The sequence below is a fragment of the Caretta caretta genome, chromosome 15 (assembly GCF_965140235.1).
Source record: "Caretta caretta isolate rCarCar2 chromosome 15, rCarCar1.hap1, whole genome shotgun sequence".
NCBI lineage: Eukaryota > Metazoa > Chordata > Testudines > Cheloniidae > Caretta > Caretta caretta.
In genome coordinates this window covers 3,298,385-3,317,248 of record NC_134220.1, presented here as the reverse complement: position 1 = coordinate 3,317,248, position 18,864 = coordinate 3,298,385, and the positions used below count along the sequence as shown (strand labels likewise).

Below are 18,864 nucleotides of genomic sequence, written 5' to 3'. Positions count from 1 at the left end.
ACGGGTGAAAAATGCTGGTTTGCAGGACTTTACTTTACAATGATTGGTGACAGTAGAGCTAAGCAGGACTCAAGTTTCACTATAATAACTGGGGTCCAACAGGAATTTCTTGGGAACCAACTCCAGGGCACAGCCTAAGATCAGAGCTGCCAAACCTCAACACCCTGCCAACTATATCGTGCAGAAGCTGAAGGAGCCCCAGACAACCTGATCCTGGCTGACCACCAAGACAAAGTTCATCTGATTATGGGGAGTAGTGAGCACTGTATGCTTGGTGTGTGTGTTCTGCTTTGGTAACTGTTAATAAAAAGAAGTTAAGGATATTACTGTGTAAGGCTCTTTCACTAGTAAAAGACCCTGCAAACCTGCAGAAGATTATGCCCTGAGCCCTAGGAACAGCGTAAGGCTGGCCCTGAGCCCTAGAAACTGCGTAAGGGTGAGGATACTTAAATTAACCAGCTTATGCCCTGAGCCCAGGGAATGGTAAAGGTGGAATACCCAAGAGTGTGCAAGTAACAGAACCTGAACTAAAAGGGGAGAGGAAACCAGAGTAAGTGCTGGAGAGATGGGGGAAATATCAGGAAATGAATTCCCCCAAGCTCTTCCCCATTAGGGAGAGAGGAGGGGGTCAATTCTGTCTCCCATCCCATCGCTCAAGATGAAGGGAGGTTAGGAAGGGAGCTATTGCCACGAGTCGCTCAGGATGGATCGGAAGCCATGAGCGATATCTGCCCTGAGGACATGACACCTGCTGGGGGACAATCTGGAACTCAGAGAGCTCTCCAGGGCTTCGTAGGGAATCCCAGCGGTTTTCTTCACGCAGAGACAGTATCTGAGTTGCTCTGATGACTCCTCACCAGGACAGGTTCCTCTCAGGATCTCGCTTTCCTCAGAGCCCTGGAGATCTGAGACCCACAGCTTTTCCCCTTGTTCCAGCTGGGACATCACTTCAGGTTTGGATACTGGTAACCCTGCTCAGAGGAAAGAATCAAATAAGATCAGGTGAATTCATGGGACATGTGTCACAAAGAGCCTCGCCTTTTTTTTTAACCATTGCTCGTTTTAAAGCACCAAAATTCTGTGGCTAGCTCTCCAGGTGCTCTAAGGTGCCAGACACTCTGCCTATAAGGGGAATAACCGCTGTCCTGGCACACACATGACCAGAGATTCCTGTTCAAAGGAGCTCCTAAAACCCAGGGAAAGTAATTGCCCATCACCGAAAGCCATGGGGACATCACCTTGGAACTGCTTCCTACCATATAGACCCAAGGATAATGAGAGAGTCAGGGAAACTGGGGCTCAGCACAGTAAGGAATAGGAAGGAGAGGGGATATCACTGCGTGTGGGATGTCAGGGGTGTTGGATATTAGGAAAGCACATGCTGAGGAGTTAGGGAATATAGCGAGTCAGGTGAAATGGAAAGGAGTACAAAAATCCCCCAGTGTTATGGAGAAGGTTACAGAGTGACAGAACCACAGAAATGTAGGAATGGAACATTTAATCCAGCCCATGCACTGAGGTAGGACCAAATAAACCTAGACCCCATCCCTGATAGGTATTTGTCTAAGCTGTTCTGAAAAACTTCCAATGATGGGAATTCCACAGCCTCCCTTAGAATCCTATTCCAGGACTTAACTACCCTTGAGTTACAAGTTTTTCCCGAATATCTAACCTAAATCGCCCTTGCTGCAGATTGAGTACAATCTTTCAACCAGTTTTGTGCCCACTTTGTAATAATTTCATCTAGACTCCATTTCCCTAGTTTCCCTCTGAGAACAGCATGTGGGACCGTATCAAAGGACGTACTAACATGAAGATATCGCAAAGCTGCAGGTTCTCTGTAATACCGTAAGCCAGGGGTAGTTAATTATTTTTTGTCAAGGTCCAAATATCTTGGTCAAGGGATAGTCAAGGTCCAGACTTGAAAGAAAACAATAAAAAAAAAAAAAGAGAAGTAAGGCTGTCGATTAGTATCAGTTAACTCACACGATTAACTAAAAAAAAATAAATTAATCATGATTAAAAAAATTAATCATGAATAATTGCATTTTTAATCACACTGTTAAACAACAGAATACCAATTGAAATTTATTAAATATTTTTGGATATTTTTCTAATTTTTAAATATACTGATTTGAATTACAACACAGAATACAAAGTGTACACTGCTCACTTTATATTTTATTATAAATATCTGCACTGTAAAAATGATAAATAAAAGAAACAGTATTTTTCAGTTCACCTCATACAAGTACTGTAGTGCAATCTCTTTATCATGAAAGTGCAACTTACAAATGTAGGGTTTTTGGGTCTCACAACTGCATTCAAAAACCAAACAATGTAAAACTTTAGAGTTTACACATCCATTCAGTCCTACTTCTTGTTCAGCCAATCACGAAGATAAAGTTTATTTACATTTATGGGAGATCATGCTGCCCACTTCTTATTTACAATGTCATCAGAAAGTGAGAACAGGTGTTCGCATGGCACTTTTGTAGCTGGCACTGCAAGGTATTTACGTGCCTGATATGCTAAACATTCATATGCCCCTTCATGCTTCGGCCAGCATTCCAGAGGACATGCTTCCATGCTGATGATGCTCGTTAAAAAAACATGTTAATTAAATTTGTGACTGAACTCCTTGGGGGGAGAATTTTATGTCTCCTGCTCTGTGTTTTACCCACACTCTGCCATATATTTCATGTTCTAGCAGTCTCGGATGATGACTCAGCACGTTTGTTTTAAGAACACTTTCACTACAGATTTGACAAAACGCAAAGAAGATAACAATGTGAGGTTTCTAAAAATAGCTACTGCACTCCACTGAAGATTTAAGAATCTGAGGTGCCTTCCAAAATTTGAGAGGGACGAGGTGTGGAGCATGCTTTCAGAAGTCTTAAAAGAGCAACACTCCAATGAGGAAACTACAGAATCTGAACCACCAAAAAAGAAAATCAACCTTCTGCTGGTGGCATCTGGCTCACATGATGAAAATGAACATGTGTCACTCTGCACTGCTTTGGATCATTATCGACCATCATCAGCATGGACGCATGTCCTCTGGAATGGTGGTCGAAGAATGAAGGGACATATGAATCTTTAGTGCATCTGGCACGTAAATACCTTGTGACTCCAGCTACAACAGTGCCATGCGAATGCCTGTTCTCACTTGCAGGTGACATTGTAAATAAGAAGTGGGCAGCATTATCTCCTGTAAATGTAAACAAACTTGTTTCTCTTAGCGATTGGTTGAACAAGAAGTAAGACTGAATGGACTTGTACGCTCTAAAGTTTTATATTGTTTTATTTTTGAGTTCAGGGGTTTTTTTTGTACATAATTCTACATTTGTAAGTTAAACTTTCATTGTAAAGTGATTGCAGTACAATACTTTTTTACAGTGCAAATATTTGTAATCAAGAATATAAAGTAAGCACTGTACACTTTGTATTCTGTCTTGTAATTGAAATCAATATTTGAAAATATAGAAATCATCCAAAAACATTTAAATAAATGGTATTCTATTATTGTTTTACAGCATGATCAATCCCAATTAATTTTTTTGATCGCGTGATTAATCCCAAATAATTTTTTTAATCGCTTGACAGCCCTAGTAATAATAAAAAGATTTCAGGGTCCATTAAAAAGTGTCTGGTGGTCCGGATTTGGCCCACGGTCCACCTATTGATTACCCCTGTCATAGGCCAATCTCTCTGTCAAAGTAGGAAATGAGGTTGGTTTGGCATGATTTGTTCTGGACAAATCCATACTGACAATTCCTTATAACACTATTATCCTCCTGGTGCTTACAAACTGATTGTTTAAAAACATGTTCCAGTATCTTTACAGGTATCGAAGTTAGTCTGACTGGTCTATAACTCCCCAGGTCTCCTTACTACCTATCTTTAAAATGGGGAACAATGTTTGCCCTTCAGCAGTCCTCTGGGACCTCACCTGTCCTCCAGGAGTTCTCAACGATACTTGCTAATGGTGCTGAGATTGCCTCAGTTAGTTCCTTAAGTACCTAGGATGAGGTTGAGGAATTAGATATGATTATAACTCAGTAGCAACAAACTAATTCCTCTGGAAAAGTAAGAATAAGACCATGGGATCTCAGCAGGGACCGACTCAGAGATCCAAGGAGTCTACAGAGAAGAGAGAGTGTGGCTACTACAGATAGGGAGGGGGGGAGCAGGACCCTCCAAGTCCCCAGAAGTTTCATTACCAACCTATGATGTCACCAAGCAAATGCATATTTATGCCAGGGAATAGGTCACCTTGTGAGGACTGAGGAACAGAGGCTGTGGTCACAGTTTGTAGGGAAGACAGTGGGAGGGAGGGAGGCCCTGAACAGTGGAGAGAAGAATGAGAATCATCATATTTGAAAATATGTGAACTGAAAATGGACTCTGATCAGAACGGAGTTCACGCTCTCCAACGGGGACAGGGCACGGATCCTCTCACAACAGGCTCTAGATCCCCAAACCACCCCTCCCTCCCACCCACTAACCGCACCCTCCTCACTTAACTTGGTGTCCCTTAAGCCATTCATAAATGCAACTGACCCATCACTCTTTAGGGGTGAAAAAATCCATGCCCCTGAATGACACAATTAAGCCGACCTAACCCCCAGTGCAGACCATGCTAGGTCAATGGGAGAATTCTTCCAGCAACCCCTAGCTAGTACCACTTGGGGAGGTGGATTGACTACGGTAATGGGAGAATCCCTCCCATCCCTCTAGTTCATGGCTACACTGAAGTGCTACTACAGTAGCATTCAAAGAGTAGACAAGCCCTTAGTCCTATTTCTCCAAGCCCGCCATGGTGGAGCTGGAGTGGCTCCGTAATAACAATGTGCTGTGTGTTGTCCTGGATACTGGGATATTTACTGCATGAACACTTTGGTTTACTTCAATAGGGGGCTGGCAGAAAAAGAAGCAGAGAGGAAAGATGACTGGCTCAAGAGAAGTCACACCTTGGTAAACCCTTAAGGACTGTTAAGAGACAATGTCTGAACGATTAGCTTTGAGTATTCTACCTCCTAGCTGCAGCAAATGTACAGACCTGGCTTAGACGAATAGGACCAGAAGATCAAACGGACTGGGGCAGTTAAAAAAGGGACTCCATCTTGGGAGGGGCACAGCTGTTCTGGTGACTGTTTGGGGGAAGAGAGAGACAAGACGACCCTGCTGGGGTGTCTGAAGAACTTAGACCTGCCTCACTAACCATCGGACACACAGGCATGAAGACTGTTATTTTAAAATAATTTTCCCCTCCGCAAAATAAAACAGCCTTCTGCACACCAAAGGAGAGTTTGTCTCTTTACACCACTGATCCCAGGCTCCCAATGGTGTCTACACTCAGCGTGAGCTGGGGGGTAAGCACAGTTGGTACACAGGGTATGGTAACCCAGAGCCCGGTCAAGGAGAGGGAGAATTGCAGAAATCCACTTTGGGAGCTGGAAAGGCAGGAGGCTGATACCTTGTATACGTGTGCGTGGGAGGGCTCAGACATACTGGGAAGGGGACAGAGATATAGCTAGTCCTGTCACTCACTCGGACACCCACTCCCCTCAGGCCTCCCTGCTGTGTGGTACTGCAGGGTCACCAGCAGCCCATCAAATTATCCCCTCCACTGCTCCCCCTTCTCCTAAGAATAGCAACATCACACGGTCTTCTATCAGTGGATGGGCCCAGTCGATTCCCACACAGTCCATGTCTTTGGGAAGCGATTACAGCTGACCACCAGTTCTGACACTATTATGGTTTCTGTGTAAAAGATGACTAATATAACTGCTCTAAAATCCACAGACTATGGTACTTGGGCCATGTTGGTACAGAAAACAGAGTTGTGATTTTACATCTGGATAGCTCACTCGAGCTGGCTAACTGCAAAAAATGCTAATGGAGACAAGGCCCAGGTAAATTTTTACACAATGCAGCTGACTGAGGTCATTCGTGTTCCCTCAACCCGGGGCTGATGCACTTTCCTAGTAAGAGGGACTCATACTCCTACGACTCATAGAACAACGCAGCTGACAAAAAGGGTCTTTGGGGATTCACCCCAAAAGGGGTAGCTGCAAAAAGCAGAACCGCACAACTCACGTGGGGGAGCTGAGACCACAATGACGTAAATGTAACTAAACAGCCTTAAAGGCCACGTGTGGGAAGTACCAAAAAAACATTAAAGAAAAAAAATGTATGTTTTGCCAGCCCTAGACAAGGATTTTATGATGTTTATCTCCCTGGTGCATTCTCTGATGATAAATAAGGTGTGACCCCTGATGGAAGCTTTTCCCACACTCACAGCATTCATAGGGTCTCTGTTTACTGTGGATCCTCTGATGTCTCCTCAGGTCTGAGCAGTAAATGAAGCTTTTCCCGCACTCACAACATTCATAGGGGCTCTCGTCTGTGTGGGTTTTCTGGTGTCTAATAAGGTCCGAGCGCCGAGTGAAGTTTTTCCCACACTCACAGCATTCATAGGGTCTCTCTCCCGTGTGGATTCGCTCATGGTGAATGAGGTGTGAGCGTCTACTGAAGTTTCTCCCACACTCAGGGCATATGTATTTCCTCACTCCCATGAGGATTCTCTGCTGGGCTGTGGTTTCCTGGAGGTCCTTGTGATTTTCCTCACAATTGATGGATTTGCCCATTTTCTCTCCTGGCTGGTTTCCCTGCTGCCTCTTCTCGTGACTCCTGGACACGTCCCCTTTCGTTCTTTGTGATACTTCCCAGCACGGTTCCACATGTTCAGCATCTTCCTGCTGTGGATTCTGCTCCCCGTTCTCACTCACCATCCCACCAGCGCCTGACACACAGAGAGAAACCTCAGAAGCAGGAATGGAAATCGGGAGAGGAAACCAAGGGTAAGTGCTGGAGAGATGGGAGAAAATATCAGAACATGAACTCCCCCAAACTCTTCCTCAGAGGGCAGAGAGGAGGGAATCAACTCTGTCTCCACATCCCATCCCAATGCTCAGGATGAAGGGAGGTTAGGAAGGGAGCTATTGCCAGGAGTCGCTCAGGATGGGAAAGAAGCCATGAGCGATATCTGCCCTGAGGACATGACACCTGCTGGGGGACAATCCGGAGCTCAAACTGCTCTCGTGGACTTGGTAGGGAATCCCAGCTGTTTTCTTCACGCACAGACAGAATCTGAGTTGTTGGACTAATGACTCCTCACCTGGGAAGGTTCCTCTCAGGATCTCGCTTTCCTCAGACCCCTGGAGATCTGAGACCCACAGCTCTTCCCCTCGTTCCAGCTGGGACATCACCTCAGATTTGGAAACTGGTAACCCTGCTCAGATGAAGGAAAACAAGTGAGATCAGGTGAATTCATAGCTCATGTGTCACAAAGAGCTTGGCCTTTTTTAACCACTGCTTGTTTTAAAGCACCAAAATTCTGGAGCTAGCTCTCTGTGTAAGATGCCAGACACTTTGCCGAATTGGGGAGTAACTTTCCACCACTCTGCTGACACACATGGCCAGACACTCCTGCTCAAAGGGACTCCTAAAACCCAGGGAAAGTAACTCCACATCACCGAAAGCCATGGGGAAATCACCTTGGAACTGCTTCCTACCATAGAGACCCAAGGAAAATGAGAGTGTCAGGGAAACGGGCTGCTGGGGCTCAGCACAGTAAGGAATAGGAAGGAGACGGGAATATCACTGTGTGTGGGATGTCAGGGGTGTGGGATATCAGGAAAGCACATACTGAGGAGTTAGGGAATATAGCAGGTCAGGTGTAATGGAAAGGAGTACGAAAATCCCCCAGTGTATGGAGAAAGTTACAGAATGATAGAACCATAGAAATGTAAGACAGGAAGATCATTTAATCCAGCCCATGCACTAAGGCAGGACCAAGTACACCTTGACAATCCCTGACAGGTATTTGTCTAAACTGTTCTTAAAAACTTCCAATGATGGGGATTCCACAACCTCCTTTTGAAGTATATTCCAGAGCTCAACTACCTTTGCACTTACAAATTTTTCCCTAATATCTAACCTAAATCGCCCTTGCTGCAGATTGTGTATGATCTTTCAACCAGCTTTGTGCACTCACTTTATAATAATTTAATCTAGACCCCATTTCCCTATGAGAATGGCACGTGGGACTGTGTCAAAGGATGTACTAAAATGAAGATATAGCAAATCTGCTGCTTCTCTGTATTATCCTAGGCCAATATCTCTGTCAAAGTAGGAAATCAGGTTCGTTTGGCATGATTTGTTCTGGATAAATCCATACGGAGTATTCTTTATAACTCTATTATCCTCCAGGTGTCTACAAACCGATTGTTTAATAACAGGTTCCGGTACCTTTCCAGGTATAGAAGTTGGGTTCACTGGTCTATAACTCCCCAGGTCTCCTTAGTACCTATCTTTAAAATGGGGAACAATGTTTGCCCTTCAGCAGTCCTCCAGGAGTTCTCAACGATACTTGCTAATGGTGCTGAGATTGCCTCAGCTAGTTCCTTAAGTACCTAGGATGAGATTGGGGAATTAGATATGATTGTAACTCAGTAGCAACAGACAAATTCCTCTGGAAAAGTAAGAATAAGACCATGGGATCTCATCAGGGACCGACTCAGAGATCCAAGGAGCCTGGAGGAAGAGAGACTGTGGCTACTACAGATAGGGAGGGGGGAGCAGGACCCTCCAAGTCCCCAGAAGTTTCATTACCAACCTATGATGTCACCAAGCAAATGCACATTTATGCCAGGGAAGGGATCACCTCATGAGGACTGAGGAACAGAGGCTGTGGTCACAGTTTGTAGGGAAGACGGTGGGAGGGAGTTAGGCCCTGAACAGTGGAGAGAAGAATGAGAATCATCATATTTGAAAATATGTGAACTGAAAATGGACTCTGGTCAGAATTCTGACTCTGGTCAGAATGGAGTGCATGGTCTCCACCAATGGGGACAGGGCAGGGATTCTCTCACAACAGGCTCTAGATCCCCAAACCACACTTCCCTCCCGCCCACTAACCACACCATCCCCACTTAACCTGGTGTCCCTTAGGCCATTCACAAATTCAGCCGACCCATTGCTCTTTAGGGGTGAAAAAATCCACGCCCCTAAGTGACACAATTAAGCTGACTTCACCCCCAGTTCAGACAGCGCTAGGTCAATGGGAGAATTCTTCCAGAAACCCCTAGTTAGCACGACTTGGGGAGGTGGATTGACTACGGTAATGGGAGAATCCCTCCCATCCCTCTAGTTCATGGCTACACTGACGTGCTACTGTAGCATTCACAGTAGACAAGCCCTTAGTCCTAGATCCCCAAGCCCCCTGTGGTGGAGATGGAGTGACTCCGTAATAACATGATGTCCGTTGTCCTGGATACTGGGATATTTACTGCATGAACACTTTGGTTTACTTCAATAGGGGGCTGGCAGGAAAAGAAGCAGAAAGGGAAGCAGCCTGGCTCAAGAGGAGTCACACCTTGGTAAACCCTTAAGGACTGTTAAGAGACAATGTCTGAATGATTAGCTTTGAGTATTATACCTCCTAGCTCCAGCGATTGTACAGACTTGGCTTAGACGAACAGGACCAGAAGATCAAACTGACTGGAGCAGTTTAAAAAGGGACTCCCTTGGGGGGAGGGGGGGCGCACAGGTGTTCTGGTGACAGTTTGGGGGAAGAGAGAGACAAGACGATCCCACTAGGGTATCTGAAGAACTTAGACCTGCCTCGCTGACCATCGTACGCAGAGGCATGAAGACTGTTATTTTAAAATGCTTTTTACCCACCGCAAAATAAAACAGCCTTCTGAACACCATGTTTGTCTCTTTACACCACTGATCCCAGGCTCCCAATGGTGTCTGCACTCAGCCTGACCTGTGGGGTTAGCACAGCTGGTACGCAGGGTATGCTGACCCAGGGCCTGGTCAAGGAGAGGGAGAACTGCAGAAACCATAGGCGTAATTTGACTTCTATATCTGGGGGAAGGCTCTATTCAGGCCAACAGGGCCGTGCGGTGGGGGGAGAGGGGGTCAATTCTGTGCCTGCCACAGGGGCGCCATTTCAGATTGCGGGGGTAGAGGGGGAAAGGTGTAATTTTAACCGTGATTCCAGAGGCTACTTAGGCAACTGAAAACTCTGGTATTTTTGCAGATAATAACTTAGAAATCTCTGATAGGAGCACTGGATCTAATTCCTATATCTAGAAAGAAAATTAAATAAATATTAGACCCACTCAGCTCTAATACTAACATGTTCTGACATCTTGTGGCAAGTCAGTTATGGGACACTGGTTGGCTTTAAAATTGTAATGTATATTCTTACTCAGATACGCTTACTGAAGTCGGAAGGGACCATCATGATCATCTAGTCTGAACCCCTGCACTTACAGGCCACAGAACCTCACTCACCCACTCCTGTAATAGACCCCTCACCTCTGGCTGAGTTACTGAAGTCCTCAATTTGTGGTTTAAAGACAGCAAGTTAAAAATAATTAATAATTTAAACTAGTTTAAACCTGCACGTGACCAACACCCCATGCTGCAGAGGAAGCAAAATCCCCCCCACGGTCTCTGCCAATCTGTCCCAGGAGAAAATTCCTTCCCAACCACTAATATGGTGATCAGTTAGACCCTGAGCATGTGGGCAAGATACACCAGGAAGATACCTGGGAGAGAATTCTCTGTAGTAACTGTCTCCAGCCATTGGGGATTTTTATTACAGGCAGTTGCCAATGGGCCACACGCCATTGTAGGCAGTCCTGTCATACCATCCCCTCCATAAACTTATCAAGCTCATTCTTGAAGCCAGTTTGTTTTTTATGTTCCCACTGCTCCCCTTGGGAGGCTGCTCCAGAACTGCACTCCTCTGATGGTTAGAAACGTTCACTTAATTTCAAGCCTAATCTTGCTGATGGACAGTTTATATCCATTTGTTCTGGGGTCCACATTGGTGCTTCACTTAAATAACTTCTCTCCTTCCCCGGTATTTATCCCTCTCTGATGTATTTATACAGAGTAATCATATCTCCCCTCAGCCTTCTATTGGTTAGACTAAACAAGCAAAGCTCTTTGAGTCTCCTCTCATAAGGTAGGTTTTCCATTTCTCAGATCATCCTAGTAGCCCTTCTCTGCACCTGTTCCCATTTGATTTCATCTTTCTTAAATATGAGAGATCAAAATTGCACAGTACTCCAGATAAGATCTCACCAGTGCCTTTTATAATGGTAGTAACACTTCCCTCCTCTACTGGAAATACCTCGCCTGATAGATCCTAGGACTGCATTAGCCTTTTTCACAGCCACATCACATTGATGGCTCATAGTCATCCTGTGATTAACCAATACACCCAGCCTTTTCTCCTCCACTGTCACTTCCAATTGATAAGTCCCCACCTTATCGCAAAAATTCTTGTTGTTAGTCCCTAAATACTTGACCTTGCACTTTTCCATATTAAATATCATCGCATTTCTATTACTCCAGTTTACAAGGTCATCCAGATCTTCTTGTATGATATTCCAGTTCTCCATATTGGCAATACCTCCCAAATTTTGTGTCATCTGCGAATTTTATTAGCACACTCCCACTTTTTGTGCCAAGGTAGAAATAAAAATGTTAAATAATAGTGGTGCCAAGACCGATCTCTGAGGAACTCCACTAGTAACCTCCCTCCAGCCTGACAGTTCACCTTTTAGTATGACATGTTGTAGTCTTCCCTTTAACCAGTTCCTTATCCACCTTTCAGTTCTCATATTAATTCCCACCTTCTCCAATTTAACTAATCATAGAATCATAGAATATCAGGGTTGGAAGGGACCTCAGGAGGTCATCTAGTCCAACCCCCTGCTCAAAGCAGGACCGATCCCCGACTAAATCATCCCAGCCAGGGCTTTGTCACGCCTGACCTTAAAAATATCTAAGGAAGGAAATTCCACCACCTCCCTAGATAACGCATTCCAGTGTTTCACCACCCTGCTAGTGAAAAAGTTTTTCCTAATATCCAACCTAAACCTCCCCCACTGCAACTTGAGACCATTACTCCTTGTTCTGTCATCAGCTACCACTGAGAACAGTCTAGAGCCATCCTCTTTGGAACCCCCTTTCAGGTAGTTGAAAGCAGCTATCAAATCCCACCTCATTCTTCTCTTCCGCAGACTAAACAATCCCAGTTCCCGCAGCCTCTCCTCATAAATCATGTGATTCAGTCCCCTAATCATTTTTGTTGCCCTCCACTGGACTCTTTCCAATTTTTCCACATCCTTCTTGTAGTGTGGGGCCCAAAACTGGACACAGTACTCCAGATGAGGCCTCACCAACGTCAAATAGAGGGGAACGATCACGTCCCTCGATCTGCTGGCAATGCCCCTACGTATACATCCCAAAATGCCATTGGCCTTCTTGGCAACAAGGGCACACTGTTGACTCATATCCAGCTTCTCGTCCACTGTAACCCCTAGGTCCTTTTCTGCAGAACTGCTGCCAAGCCATTCGGTCCCTAGTCCGTAGCGGTGCATGGGATTCTTCCGTCCTAAGTGCAGGACTCTGCACTTGTCCTTGTTGAACCTCATCAGAAGGTGAATATATGAATAATTTCTCATATCAAATGCCTTACTGACATCCAGGCAGATTAGATCTACTACATCTTCTTTGTCTAAAAAATCAGTTCTCCAAATCTATAATTACTTTCTATCATTTAGACTTTGTCTACACCACACAGCTTTTAGCTAAAAGCCATGCAGTGTAGCTGCTATTTGTCAGCAGGAGAAAGCTCTCCCGACAACAAAAAACATTCACCCCTCATGAGTGGAAGCAGCTTTGTCCGCAGGACGACAAAGCGCTGTTCACACCAGCATCTTTTCGTTGGTAAAACTTCTGTTATTCGGGGGGAAGGAGGGGGGTGCGCGGGGGAAGGGATTAACACCCCTGAATGACAAAAGTTTTGCAGGCGAAGTTCCAGTGTAGACAAAGCCTTAATCTACTTGCTTTTTGCAGTTCACCAAGTTTGGAACAGATCATTTAACTTTAGGAAACATTCTAACAGCCCTTTCTTATCTTATCACCTGTTAATCACTCTGTTTATAAACAAAATTCTGACTCCCTGTCTCAGGGGTACAAGCTGGGAGCAGCACATCTCCTGTCTCCTCTGCGGGACTCATCGCATTGCACACTCAGGGTGCCTGCCTGCGGCTTGCAGTTTTTTTGGGGGGTGGGGGGGCAATGCCCTCCCAGACCCCTCCCCCCTCAAACTCCACCTATGGCAGAAACCCACTCCAAGAGATGGAAAGGCATGAGGCTCACACCTTGGGGGGTGGGGGGGCTCAGACATACTGGGAAGGGGACAGAGATAAAGCTAGCCCTGTGACTCACTAGGACACCCACTCCCCTTCTTCCCACTACCCTCAGCCCTCCCTGCTGCGTGGTACTGCAGGGTCACCAGCAGCCCATCAATATATCCCCTCCACAGCTCCCTGCTCCCCCTTTTGCCAAGGACCGCTGATAGGAACGTCACACTGTCTTTTATCACTGGATGGGCCCAGCTGACTCCCACATGCTCCATGCATTTGGGAAGTGATTACAGCAGAGCGCCAGCTTGGACACTCTTATGGTCAGCACTGCTTTCAGTTTAAACGTTGACTGATCTAACAGCTCTGAAATCCACGTGTGTGCTCAGATTGTCTTGGCATTTGCTATTCTCTATGGGCATGCAGGGCATAGTTAGTGGTTCAAATTTGGGGTTATTTGAACAAGGAGTTCCCTAGATTCCCCCCCAGGTCTCCCCCCAAAAGAACCTTTTTATGAAGCCTCCTTGTTTTACAACCTTTTAAACACATCGAAGATGAAACTACGCCGTTTATTGCCCCCTGACTTACCTCAGTCACTTGGCATTTATCTCAGCTAGTACCTGGTAACCTCCAGTATTGCCTTGATTACAACTGTTTTGGGAACCAAATACATGAGCATTTTGCCTAGTTCAAAGTCACTTATGGTGGAACTCTCTCCCCAGGTTATCTGAGATAATACTGACCTAAATAACTGAACAAAGCTGTGATTATATCCCATTAGTTGCAGAGTGTGGGGTGTGCAGACATTCACCATCTCAGACTAGAGATTTAAAACCACACCTTGTTTCCTTGGTAGCATATCCCAGAACTGGGAGTATTCTCTCCAGTTGACTGAGCTGCATTTGAACTTTCCCCATGAAACCTTGGAGGGGTGAGGAAGAAGCAAAAGTAAAGGGAGAAATGACTATTTAAGCAAATGGTCATCTGAATCAAAGTCCCCAATAAATCTGAACTACATTCTGCCAGTTTTCAGAGTAGCAGCCGTGTTAGTCTGTATTCGCAAAAAGGAGGACTTGGGGCACCTTAGACACGAACCAATTTATTTGAGCATGAGCTTTCGTGAGCTACAGAAGTGAGCTGTAGCTCACGAAAGCTCATGCTCAAATAAATTGGTTAGCCTCTAAGGTGCCACAAGTCCTCCTTTTCATTCTGCCAGTTGTGTGACCAAACAGCCTTCAGGAAAGAGAAAAATCTACATCTCACAGAGGTATAAGACATTTTCCATTTCAGATAGAATGAGATTCTAGAGCATGTTACATCTGATGTCTCAGAATGAGAACCACAGATTTTCACGTTGCATTTTCCTCTGATCCACTGAAACCTGATTCACTCAGCGCTCTCCTTATTATTGTGTTGTGTTATTTACAAAAGTTTTAGCATCATGATAATGGTTTGTCTAGACTAGGAAAAGTCAGGGAGGTTAGGACAGGTTGAGGGAAAACATGTTAGCTACCCAGACTATTGTACTTGGGTCATGTCAGCGCAGAAAACAGAGTTGTGATTACATCTAGATACATCTAGATAGCTCACTCAAGCTGGCTAACTGCAAAAAATGCTAATGCAGACAAGGCCCACATAGATTTTAACATAATGCAGCTAACTGAGGTCATTTGTGTTCCCAACACCTGGGGCTGATGCACATTCCTACTTAGAGGGACTCATACTCCCCCGACTCATAGAACAAACCAGAAAGGGTCTTTGGGGATTCACCCCAAAAGGGGTAGCTGCAAAAAGCAGAACCGCACAACTCACCTGGGGGAGCTGAGACCACAGTGACGTAAACGGCACTAACAGCCTTAAAGGCCACGTGTGGGAAGTACCAAAAATATTAAAGAAAAAATGTATGTTTTGCCAGCCCTAAACAAGGATTTTATGGTTTTTATCTCCCTGGTGGATTCTCTGTTTATAAATAAGGCGCGACTCCAATGGAAGCTTTTCCTGCACTCACAGCATTCATAGGGTCTCTGTCTCCTGTGGATCCTCTGATGTCTCCTCAGGTCTGAGCAGTAAATGAAGGCTTTTCCACACTCACAACATTCATAGGGGCTCTCGTCTGTGTGGGTTTTCTGGTGTCTAATAAGGTCCGAGCGCCGAGTGAAGTTTTTCCCACACTCACAGCATTCATAGGGTCTCTCTCCCGTGTGGATTCGCTCATGGTGAATGAGGTGTGAGCGTCTACTGAAGTTTCTCCCGCACTCAGGGCAAATGTGTTTCCTCTTTCCCATGAGGATTCTCTGCTGGGCTGTGGTTTCCTGGAGGTCCTTGTGATTTTCCTCACAATTGATGGATTTGCCCATTTTCTCTCCTGGTTGGTTTCCCTGCTGCCTCTTCTCGTGACTCCTGGACACATCCCCTTTCGTTCTTTGTGATACTTCCCAGCACGGTTCCACATGTTCAGCATCTTCCTGCTGTGGATTCTGCTCCCTGTTCTCACTCACCATCCCACCAGCTCCTGAGACACAGAGAGAAACCTCAGAAGCAGGAATGGAAAAGGGGAGAGGAAACCAAGGGTAAGTGCTGGAGAGAAGAGGGAAATATCAGAAAATGAATTTCCCCAAACCCTTCCCCAAAGGGGAAAGAGGAAGGGATCAATTCTGACTCCATAACCCATCCAAACGCTCAGCATGAAGGGAGGTTAGGAAGGGAGCTATTGCCAGGAGTCGCTCAGGATGGGAAGGAAGCCATGAGCGATTATCTGCCCTGAGGACATGACACCTGCTGGGGGACAACCCAGAACTCAAAGAGCTCTCAAGGGCTGGATAGGGAATTCCAGCTGTTTTCTTCAGGCCCAGACAGTATCTGAGTTGCTCTAATGACTCCTCACCTGTGCAGGTTTCTCTCAGAAGCTCTCTTTCCTCAGAGCCCTGGAGATCTGAGACCCACAGCTCTTCCCCTCGTTCCAGCTGGGACATCACCTCAGGTTTGGAAACTGGTAACCCTGCTCAGATGAAGGAAAACAAGTGAGATCAGATGAATTCATGGGACACGTGTCACATAGAGCATGGCCTTTTTTAACCCCTACTTGTTTTAAAGCACTGAAATTCTGGAACTAGCTGTCCAGGTAAGGTGCCAGACACTCTGCCTATAAGGGGATAAACTCTCCACCGCTCTGCTCCAGACATTCCTGATCAAAGGGGCTCCTAAAACCCAGTAACTCCATATCATAGAAAGCCATGGGGAAATCACCTTGGAACTGATTCCTACTGACAGAGAGACCCAAGGGCTATGAGACTGTCACAAGGAAACTGGGGCTGGCGAGAATGGGCTGGCGGAGCTCAGCGCAGTTAAGGGGATATCACTGTGTGTGGTATGCCAGGGGTGTTAGTTATCAGGAAAGCACATGCTGAGAGTTAGGGAATATAGTGAGTCAGATGTAATGGAAAGGAGTACGAAAATCCCCCAGTGTATGGTGAAGGTCATAAAGTGACAGAACCATGGAAACGCAGGGCGGAAAGGGACTTCAAGAGGTCATTTAATGCAGCCCATGCACTGAGGCAGGACCAAGTACACCTAGACCATCGCTGATAGGTATTTGTTTAAGCCAGTGGTTCTCAACCTGCAGTTCCCAGGCCGTTTGTGGCCCAATCAGCACACAGCTGGAGCCCATGTGACATCCTCAGGGCCATAGAGGTAGTATATATTGTATATTGTGCGGATGCAACCCACATAACACAAAGAGCTGCCTATGCGGCCCACGATGGTAAATAGGTTGAGAACCACTGGTCCAAGCTATTCTGAAAAGCTTCCAATCACGGGGATTCCACAATCTACCTTGGACTCTTGTTTCAGAGCTTAGCTACCCTTGTAGTTACAGGTTTTTCCCAAATGGTAAACCTAAATTGCCCTTGGTGCAGATTAAGATTGAATATGATCTTTCAACCAGCTGTGCCACTGTAAGGTCTCCCATGTAGAGCTCTCCTGCTGGTAAAATAAAACCAACCTCAACAAGGGGCAGCAGCTTTGTTGGCAGGAGCGTGTCTCTCACAGACAAAGCGCTGTCCCCCCCGGCGCTTTTTGTCGGTAAAACTTTGGTCGGTAAGGGGGTGTATTTTTCACACACCTGACCGACAAAAGTTTTACTGCCAAACGTGAAGTGTAGACATAGCCTCTTTAAGTATCTGTAACAAGGGGAACAATGTTTGCCCTTCACCAGTTCTCTGGGACCTCACCTGTCCTCCATGGGATAATTCTCAAGAACTCCATGGGAGTTCTCAACGATAATTGCTAATGGTGCTGAGGTTACCTCAACTAGTTCCTACTGCAAAATAAAACAGCCTTCTGCACACCAAAGGAGCGTTTGTCACTGTACACCACTGATCTCAGGCTCCTAAAGGTGTCTGCACTCAGCCTGATCTGTGGGGTAAGCACAGCGGGTATGCCGGGTATGGTAGCCCGGGGCCCGGTTGAGGAGAGGGAGAACTGCAGAAATCCACTCCAGGAGACGGAAAGGCATGAGGCTGACAACTTGCTGAGGGGGCCACTTAGAGATACTGGGAAGGGGACAGAGGTGTAGCTAGCTCTGTCACTCACTAGGACACCCATTCTTTCTCCACACCACTCATGATTTTATACACATTTAGCATATCCCCCCTTAGTTGTCTCTTTTCCAAGATGAAAAGTCCCAGTTTTATTAATCTCTCCATTCCATTATTAATCTCTCCATTCCAAGCCATTCCATACCCCTAATCATTTTTGTTGCCCTTTTCTGAACTTTTTCCAATTCCAGTATATCTTTTTTAAGATGGGGCGACCACATCTGCACACAGTATTCAAGATGTGGGCGTAACATGGATTTTTATAGAGGCAACATGATATTTTGTGTCCTATTATCTATCCCTTTCTTAATGATTCCCAGTATTCTGTTGGCTTTTTTGACTGCCGCTGCACACTGAGTGGATGTCTTCAGAGAACTATCCACAATGACTCCAAGATCTCTTTCTTGAGTGGTAACAGCTAATTTAGACCCCATAATTTTATATGTATAGTTCGGATGATGTTTTCCAAATATGTATAGTTGAGAATATGTTTTCCAGCTCTCACAGTATTTAGCTGTCTCTAGGAGACATGCTGTGGCCAATACAGCAGTAACTGTTGTACAGGAGGTCTGATTACATGACCGGACTTCTGGCCTTTTAATGTATGAATCTATAATAGCTCTGAGGAAGGACTAAAAGAACATGACATTGTTTGTGTTGTGTTCCACAGACTGGAATACCAGCACTGATCTGCATGCACTCTGTCAGCTGTAGCTGTAATTGGACGGTGGAGGAATTAGTTGGAGCAGCTTTGCAGAGCTGTGACTGTGATATGAAGAGAGGTGCATGTGAACCTTGAAGGACCAAGTTTGCCTCATTTCAGTGATGTGTTGCAGGCTGTGTCAGCAAATGTGCACAAGGGTGTGTTCTTGCCATGAGGGTTGACAGCACTCCGGTGGTGTACATGCCAGTTCTGTCCAGGGCTCAGTTAGGGGTTGTCATAACCATACAGCTAAGGGTAGCCTAGAATTCCTCCTTACTTGTAAGGGGTTAAGAAGCTCAAATAACCTGGTTGGCACCTGACCAAA

The 18,864-nt window shown here is 45.6% G+C and overlaps 1 protein-coding gene across 4 annotated transcripts in view; it reads right to left on the bottom strand.

The window, feature by feature from the left end:
* LOC125623118 (uncharacterized) overlaps positions 1-18,864 on the bottom strand; it is a 35,582-nt gene that overhangs the window by 6,538 nt on the left and 10,180 nt on the right. For all 4 annotated transcript variants that reach the window (XM_048821958.2, XM_048821960.2, XM_048821961.2 and 1 more), the window contains 5 exons: positions 16,126-16,239; positions 15,250-15,753; positions 7,184-7,297; positions 6,305-6,808; positions 858-971 (listed from right to left, as the gene is read on the bottom strand). In XM_048821958.2, coding sequence (XP_048677915.2) covers positions 858-971; positions 6,305-6,808; positions 7,184-7,297; positions 15,250-15,753; positions 16,126-16,239 — 1,350 coding nt within the window. The remainder of the gene's footprint in view (positions 1-857; positions 972-6,304; positions 6,809-7,183; positions 7,298-15,249; positions 15,754-16,125; positions 16,240-18,864) is intronic.